The 9,268-nt window shown below is 38.0% G+C and overlaps 1 protein-coding gene and 1 long non-coding RNA gene across 5 annotated transcripts in view; one reads left to right on the plus strand and one right to left on the minus strand.

Moving 5' to 3' along the window:
- The window catches only part of LOC139812323 (venom dipeptidyl peptidase 4-like), a 21,198-nt gene extending 19,803 nt beyond the window's left edge, over positions 1 to 1,395 (plus strand). For all 4 annotated transcript variants that reach the window (XM_071777053.1, XM_071777054.1, XM_071777052.1 and 1 more), the window contains one exon: positions 71 to 1,395. In XM_071777053.1, coding sequence (XP_071633154.1) covers positions 71 to 381 — 311 coding nt within the window. In that variant the 3' untranslated portion in view covers positions 382 to 1,395. The remainder of the gene's footprint in view (positions 1 to 70) is intronic.
- The window catches only part of LOC139812336 (uncharacterized), a 142,835-nt gene that overhangs the window by 5,462 nt on the left and 128,105 nt on the right, over positions 1 to 9,268 (minus strand). The gene's annotated exons all lie outside the window — the stretch shown is intronic.

Raw genomic sequence — 9,268 nt, forward strand, 5'->3', positions numbered from 1 at the left:
TGACGTATTTCCAATTCGTGTATTGAGTCCCGGCAACGTCTCCTCAGTATCGTCGTCCGATTTGTTACAGATTCCATCTACACGGAACGATTCATGGGACTGCCGACGAAAGAGGACAACCTCATCGGTTACGAACGCACGGATATCTCACGGCAATCGGAGGGAATACGCGGTAAAAAGTTTCTGCTGATACACGGCAGCGAGGACGACAACGTGCACTACCAGCACGCGATGGCGCTCGCCAAGTCCCTGGAGCATAAAGACATCCTGTTCGAACAGATGACGTACACGGATGAGGCGCACGATCTCAGAAACGTGTTACCTCACTTCTATCATACGATGGACAAATTTTGGGGCGAATGCTTTGGGTGGGACCACTGACCTAGGATCGCGCCAGAGAAGAGAATCATCTTCGCGGCTACAAATCGTTCGCGCTGTATGCCCGATCTTTATGACACGAGAAACGCAATCGGCGTGAATCGCGAATGATTAAAGACTTATTTTTAATTTGCTCGGACTTGATTTCGATTTGTTTTACATTGATTCGACGTGAAAAAATTACCCAACGTGCCTCTACTAATATTAATGCATCAAAGTGCTTATAATTAAGATTAAGGACAGCTATTTTGAGGTATTTTGCCTTGACCTAATCTTGAAAATATCGATGGTAGCAATGGAAAATATTATAAGTACACTTTGGAGCAACGTGAACGTTTTACTCTTTACCAGCAGTTAGCAAAAGCGTATAAAAATATATTGTTTGGGAAAAAATCAAAACTTTATGCCAATATACATATAAACTTAAATACAATTCTGGATTCTTATAATTTTTAGAAACTATTTTTTTTAGTAACTAGATATAAATCGTACAAATAAATTTGAAAAGTGCAATTATAATATTTTTTTATTGATGCCATCAATATATTTAAATGGATTGAATATGATCGTATATAGAATTTTTATGAAAGAGATAATTATTTATTTTATATATATGGGTGTACGTTGTAAAATTAATTTTCACGTTCGTTTCATTGATCTCGATGGCAAATCTTTACCAAAGAAAAATCTTGCCTGTAAATAGTATGCAAAAGTTCCTGTTACATTTAGTGTCAAATACAAATTGCAATTAATTTAATAATTCTTGACTTGTCTGTCGATCGAAACGAAGAGAACTTCGTTCGTGCCATATTTCCAGGGAAATGTTATGCGTGAATACGTTAATTAGTCCAAATTTATAAAAATACATAGAATACATGTATACATGTAATACGGAACTCCTACATAAGATAACATCTTTTAAAAACTATCTCTTTTGCCTTTGATATCTTCCTACAAAGTAAATTGGATTTATTTTCTCACATCGAACAACAAATAAAGAGAATTTTAAAAAATACATTTTTCTGTCTTGCTAGATTAACATACATCCTAATCTATGTGTATATTTTCCATGTAATAATAATAATTGTTCTATTGTAACAGTTTCATATTCAGTCTAACAAAATTATATTGTTGCACCCTTTTCGTGATATTGATGCGATATTGATGTTCTCGTTTTACGTTGTGCTTATTCTGTAAGCAGCTATCGCCGAGATTACATGTGTTTTGACAATTCGAATGTTAAAAGGATTCGTAGCAATATGAAAAATTCGTAGATAAGAGAGTTCAATACTAATTTACTTTCTAAAAATAAAGAAAAATCGTAATGTTATCCGTAGGGCAACGGATCTCAAATTCTATCTCACTGCTCAGTGACCTAGATTTTAATATTTTCGGTCAGGACAAAATAAGTTTCGTGTTGTATTTTTCCTTTGTGTGGAATGTATAAAATATCAAAAATCTAACCTAAGTGGTAGCTTTATATCTTTTTTCACAAAATTATATTATCTAACTTAACTCAAGTGACATGTATTTAAAAAGAATTTGAAATCTTTAAATTAAATTGCGCCAATTGTAAAGAGAATATGTATATTGCTTTAAAAGATAATTGTTAAGGTGAAATTTTATGGGCAGTGAAAAGCAGCAGCAGATCGTACTGATTGGCTACAAAATAGAGAAGTTCTCGAGTTTCTAGAACTTCTCTATTTTGTAGCCAATCAGTATGATCTGCTGCTGCTTTTCACTGCCCATGAAATTTCACCTTGTAAAGAAATAAAACCCGAGTAGTATCTTCGTATTCCTATTCAAGGGTCTTCCTATTCTAACCCAAGTGGTAATAGCTTCTTAATTCTCTTTAACAATTTTTTTTTTGAAATACATGTCACTTGAGTTAAGTTAGATAATGTAATTTTGTGAAAAAGATATAAAGCACTTAGGTTAGATTTTTGAATTTACAAAATACATTGCGTGTACTTGGCACCTTTTTTACCTTTTTTGAAAAAGGTAATTTTGTACTGATATCACCTATTTTGTAGTGTTAAGCAAGGGGATCTGCAAAATATTTTTATTTTTTGTTTTTTAATTATTCACAAAATTAGCAATAACAACAAATACATAAAAATTAATAATATTTAAGTAAAAGTAAATTATACATTTCTCACAAAAATTGAAGGAACACTAAATTTATCTTTAAAAATAGGCAAAATTCAAGCGGCTGTAATTTTGTTAAAAATGAATAAAATTTAAATTTTAAGCTTAAAACCTCTATTTTCGAAAGGTCACTATTATTTTTTTGTTTCTGTAAGTTTGGTAACTTTTGCATATAGAAAACTACGAGCTGGACAAAATAGAAATTTTTTCTCTCACTTTGTAGGCCTGTCACATGCAAAAAAAATCTGCGAAAATTTTCAACTTTCTAATGTGAAAGCTTGAAGTTTTCCTTCCAAAATCTTCTTTTAAAAATGTTTCTACGTGTCTGCGTTGTTGTTCTGTACAATTGTTTTCTAGGTCAAAATGAAAAAGATAAAAATCGCTAATTTTTACATTATTTTCATCAATTTGTATCATATCTACGTTATTTAAAAAAATTTGGCAATTATACCGTTTAATAGAGCAAAGTTTCAGTTTTAAGAATCTGCTTTTTGAATTGCAATATACGATGATTTCTAAGGGAGTTATGAGCTATCAAAGTCAAAAAGCTTATTTCTTGTTCAATCCGCGATAAATTAGTAACAAAAAATTGTAGAAACATTTTTTAAAAAAGATTTTGCAAGGAAAACTTCCAAGCTTTTACGTTAAAAAGTAGAAAATTTTCGCGGATTTTTTTTGTCAACATGACAGGCCCACAAAGTGAAAGAAAAAATTTCTATTTTGTCCAGCTCGTAGTTTTCTATATGTAAAAATTACCAAACTCACAGAAACTAAAAAATAATAGTAACTTTTTGAAAGTAGAAATTTCAAGCTTTAAAATCCTTTTTTTAGTATTCCTTTAATTTGTCCGAGCATCGTCCCATCAGTCACCCATCCCGGTTTCTGACTTCACCAGGGTCTTACAGCATCAGATAAGTGGGATATATGCGTGCTTTGGGCAGTGCAGTTTTTTTTCTCTTCTTCTCGATACAAGCAACAAGTCGCGGTTCTCCCGTTGTTTCACGTGTGCTTGCAGCTTGCAGTTCGTGGTGTGCATTCACAGTTCTCCCGTTGTCACGAAGACTGAGGAGATTATCCGTGGCCAGCCACGCTCAGACAACTCAGGCAAGAGGACAGTGTAGCTATATGCGTGTTCGCGATTCTTCCGTTGTCGCTAGACTGTGAAGACTTAAGTGTACGCGATCGTAATATTTCTCTCGTTGTCGTAGACCGTAGAGATTCCTGCGAGGGTACGTGTCCGTTAATACATTGCGGTTACCTGCGCGGAACAGTGACTTACAAAAAAAATAAAAATAAAAAAAACTATGTCGGTTTCCGAGACTTCGATGGAGGTAGTGAAAGAACGACTTTCACAGATGACTCTGATACAATTATTACAAGAAGAGGCCAAAAAATATGGAATCAACTTTTCCACTGACAAGCAGGAACGATTGATAGATGCTATCATCGACCACCTAATAAGAAACGGTCAAGGGAAAGAAGGACAGAACCAGTTTCAAGAGGCCGGTAATGAAGCCGATATACCAAACTTATCGGCAAAAGTTAAAACAACACCCCCAGAAATTTCCATATTTGACAGCGGTTTACGGCCCTCATCTGAAGATGGATCAACATCACAGCCTTACATGCTGTTGGTAGAGCAGACGCGCTTACAAAAGGAACAAATGACACAGCAGCGGGGGCTGTTGCAGCAATTAGCCCAGCAACAAGCCATGATGCAGCAGATGTTTAGGGCGATGAATATGAACGGAAGACCTTCACAAACTCAGGATGTACTCTTCTGCCGAATTCGATATCCAAGATGGTCGAAATTCTAGTACGCAACATGTCGCAGAACCTTCCGTGGCAGCCATTGGCCACTCAGTCAAATTCTTGTCTTCGGCAATTCCATTTTTTGGTGGTACGGAAGAAGAGGATGTATCTCTGTGGTTAGAAAAAATTAAAGCCATTGCAGCGAATTACAACCTAGCACCAGTGACCAGGTTGTCGGCGGCCACGATCAAATTAAACAAGGCAGCGCGTCGATGGTTCGATCTATGCACAGGAGACGTCAATGGCTCTTGGGAGGCTTTCAAGGAGGCCATCGTCAGAAGATTTAAAAGAAGAGTCTTATTTAATGTGGTAATGCAGAAAATCAACAATTGTACATGGAACTTTTCTGCAGAATTATTCCCAAGACTACGCAATGGATAAACTGGCGTTAATACAACCACTTAGATTACGAGACGAAGACATCATCCATTTACTGATAAGTGGATTTACCAATTTTTCCATGAAATCAGCAACAGCTACAATCCGCACCGATTCAGTGGATTACTTCTTGGAAGAGATGCATCACTTAACCTCAGTTTGTGGTGTTCCTAAAAGTGCCAAATTTGATAAGCTTAAAGAATCCTCTGTCAAACCTGTCAAGCCAAAGGATATAAGTGACGCCGAGGGGAGCAGCAATTCACAGAAGCAAGAAATTTTCTGCGTATATTGCCGTAATAAAGGTCATCTTCGAGAAGATTGTATCAAACTAAAGAAGAAGGAGCAAGCGAAGATTTCTATCACTATTAACTCATCAAAGAAGAAGTTGAGTGAGCGAATCGAGTTATTTTCAGAGGTTGCATCTGCAGATATTTTAGAAAATCCGACTGAAAGTCCTAATTTGTTTTCCTCAGATATCACAACAGATTTTGATTCTTCCGTTAAACAGAGATTAATTGAAATGCTCCGGGAAATAGAGGAACTGACATTCCTCTGGTCGATGACGACTATTCAATAAAAATAAATTTAAAGGACGACTCAATTTTTGCATATGCACCAAGGAGGTTTGCATGGTCAGAACGCGAACAAATTAGAGAAATAACGGACGACCTGTTGAAAAGAGGCATTATTAAACATAGCAAATCACCTTACTGCGCTAGGATAGTACTGGTACGAAAAATAAATAGTTCAATACGGCTTTGTATAGATTTGAGACCCTTTAATAGTAGAGTGGTAAAACAAAAGTGCCCGTTTCTACACATAGAAGATTGTATAGCTGATTTGTGCAATAAATCAGTCTTCACGCTTCTAGATCTAAAAGACGGTTTCCATCATATCAAAATTCATCCGGAGCATACGAAGTATTTTGCATTTGCCACTCCGGATGGCCAGTTTGAAAACTTAATATCTCCCTTTTGGTTAGTGTGAGGGGCCGGCAGAATTTAGAAAACGGCCTGTGGAAATTTTGGATGCCTTATTAAGAGCACGCAAAATTATTTTATACATGGATGATATTTTAATTGCAACTGCTACAATTGAGGAAAACCTAGCTATCTTGAAGGAAGTGATGTTATTGCTCAAAAAATACAATTTTCAATTGAACTATAATAAATGTTTTTTCTTAAGAACAACTGTTGAATATTTAGGATATAACATTTCCCCTGCAGGAATTTCATTAAGCCCTAGACATACTGAAGCTGTTAGAAGCACTACCAAGAAAAGTTATAGAGTTGCAAAGGTTTCTTGGGTTAACCAACTACTTTAGAAAGTTTATTAAAGATTATGCTTCCAAGGTCAAGCTTCTTACTGATTTGTTAAAAAAGTCTTCGACTTTCACTCGGGTCCTCCGCCACCGCGAGACCGGCCATTACGACGGATCCTCGTGGACCGCACTCTGATTTTCCGGGATCACCGTCATCGTTCGCCGCGCTCCTCGTAGAAGGTTCCACGTGCTATTGCGAGCCGTCGGCTTCCTGACGGCGAATCGACGGTCCTCGTCGGCTCGATCGGACGACGAACGGACGGACGTTGCGCGATTGGAAATTGATCAGGATCTATTTATAGATCGAAACGACTTCGGCGCCCTAGTCAAAGTGGTTTTTCCGCGTACGCGAAGGCTATATCACGCCGGTGGGACCACGGGGCGCACATGAGCCACGCGAACCGACCGCGATCGGTACTTATAGTCGTCGGTCCGAAATGGGTGGCCTTTGTGGCACCCTGGTTATCTCCCTCTCCCTTTCTTTCTCCTTCTCTCTCGCTCGGTCTCTTTCTCTGTCTTTCTCTCTTGCTCTCTTCTGGCATTTCCTCGACTCGTAGCAACGACGACTGGTACGCGTTATATCCTCCTCGATCGATAGTAAACGCGCCCATGAAAGGGTCGCAAATATTCTTCACGGGGCTGCGCGCCAAGGAAAGCTGACGCAAGAAATTGTTGTTCCAAAAGTTTCCGGGATAATACACTTCCTCCTTTGCTCTCTCGCCCCGCCGTTGACGTTTCAAATTTGCGAAATGCTATATTTTGATGAACGTTGGGAAAACGTGTTAAAAAAATGAATTAATTTTGCTTCAGAGATTAATAGTTATTTCTATGTTATCACTCTTTCTTTTCACGAGGTATTTTAATATTTTAGAAAAACGAAATCCTTTTTTATTAATAAGGCTGATCTGATCCATGCTATTCTATAAGTAAATATCCAATCGATCGACCTCTCAGCTTAAAATCGTCATGTAAAAATTAGTGTTAAATTCTATCTAAATTAAGATTTGATATAACATGTTTTGCAAAATTTTATCAACGTGTGCAGCACGTATAAGATAATATACTCGAGTACCTTGAGCACATCGAAACCTCTCTTGGTCTCACCGTATTTTAACAGCTGCTGGCAAGTGACGCCAGAAGAAATTCCGAGATATGCGGTAAACGTTGAACTGAATGCAAGGCTTACCGGTAGGTAACCCAGATCGCGACGCTTTTATATTTTGTGTCATTAAGACGAGATGGCGACTACCTCCAATATACCGCAATAATCTTTATTATGTAATATGCTTTTAAATTAAAAAAAAAAAAAACACAGATGAATAAATGGTGTGTTATGACTTCAATCTCGACTCATTCACCTTTGGGACTCGCTTATCAAAAATAGCACTGTATATTCCCGTGCGTTAAAAAAGCAGAGGATGTCGGCGGTAAGCTGAAGAAGCGTAGAAAGACTAGGCTTTCAATGAAGGAGAAAATAATCTGGGCTTTTGCAATCATCGACGAAGATAATGTTATTGATTAAAATAATAATCGCCCAACCAGATCTTCGTCAGCGCGTTTCTCGCTTTGCTCTCCATTTTACAAATTTAAAAGGAAGGAACGTAAACGAAATATATACAGATTTTATGGAGACATTTTGTAGATATTCCGTCTACTTAAAGATGCATTTTGCGGGTATCTTTCTCATAATCGCCACCCCGTATCTGCCCGATGTCGCGTTGCGATTTTCCGAGCTTCTCTTCGTCCGATCGCCAACGGTGCGAGAGCGCCGACGCCGGCGACCTTACGACTGCTGTGAGCCAGGGATTCGATTATGATCCACGTGCGAAATGACGTACGCGACGAAGACAGACGCGGCCGTGCGCGATGACGATGATGATGGCAATTCTTCCTCCCGCAAAGTGTGTCACTCGCTGCGCGACGAGATGAAGCTGTGGAACGAAGAACGGGTGATTGTTTTCTCTCGATGACCACGGCTTGAGATTTCCCCACGTGGAATCTCGATCATGACGAGCGTGTCCTTCACGATCCGCGTTGACTGGAGCAAAAGATTTGGATGTTGATTCAAGTGTGGAAAACGTTTGTGAAAAAAAAAGAAAAGAATATGATGACTGAGATGCCAGAGTGCAACCATTGTGAAGGATAAAGGCACGACGTGAGATTTCTTAAGTTACTCTGCGATAACAAATTCTTTGAAACAATTGATAAAATCAAGGATGGAAGAGACATCGAGGAATTGATAGTTTCCGATTTTTATTCCGGCTGGTGTTATTGCCTACGGTTGAAGAGTCACGAATTCCTTTTTCGATAGTGATAAGGTCTTCTTTTTGCAACAACCGAACGACGTGCTATAGCTCAACATCTTTATTGTAAAAGCTTTTATGTAAAAAGATTAAAAGGAACCGAGTGTGCATGCGCGCGCGCTCAGACATTGGTACTTTGTGCGTTTCGATCACAATATTGAAAACGGTGCGCGCCTGGCGCGATGCAATATTTCGAAACGACATGTTTCGTGACAGGAGGAAATCGTTAGAAACTTTCTGCCTTTATTGCTGACAGCAGTTTTAGACAGCAAGCGCACGCGAAAGATGCGCTTGCTGTCTCAACGAATGTTCCGCTCATTCTTCATCTTCGTTTAATAAATTAAGAAAAGACCATAAATTATCTTTCTCATTTCTGAAGACTGTATTCTATTTAATGCATCAACTCATAATTATTCGAATAATAATCTCTACCGGATGAGTTTATCTCAATCAAATTAATTACCTCTCGCCATTTAATAAAGAAACAATCTCGATTGATGAAATTGATCAATCTCCTAGTCTATTTAATTGATAAACATATTCGGCGCTGGACTAACCAAGCGTATGTATTAGTTTAATTCTTATTTTGCAGGAGCGTGTGGAGATAATCGTCTCTTATTGCGCGTGTAGTTAAATAACAGGCGGCCTTGATAATAATAATAGTCAGCTGAGATTTAGTGCAGTACGTCGCACTGTCGTCCGCGTTGCCTTTAAATTTCTGTCACGACGTTCACAATTTTATGATGTCATTATAAAGTTTATCGTTATAACGACGCGCGTTTATCAAATTCGTGACGTTTCAGAAAGAAAAGCACGTAATCGTGCATAAAAGTAATATTGTTTATCGCGTATAAATACGTGTAAAACATCGGAAGTCAGCTGATACTAACAATAAGTCATATCTCGTCTCTATGTACAGCGCGATTTA

The sequence above is a fragment of the Temnothorax longispinosus genome, chromosome 4, assembly GCF_030848805.1.
Source record: "Temnothorax longispinosus isolate EJ_2023e chromosome 4, Tlon_JGU_v1, whole genome shotgun sequence".
Taxonomy (NCBI): domain Eukaryota; kingdom Metazoa; phylum Arthropoda; class Insecta; order Hymenoptera; family Formicidae; genus Temnothorax; species Temnothorax longispinosus.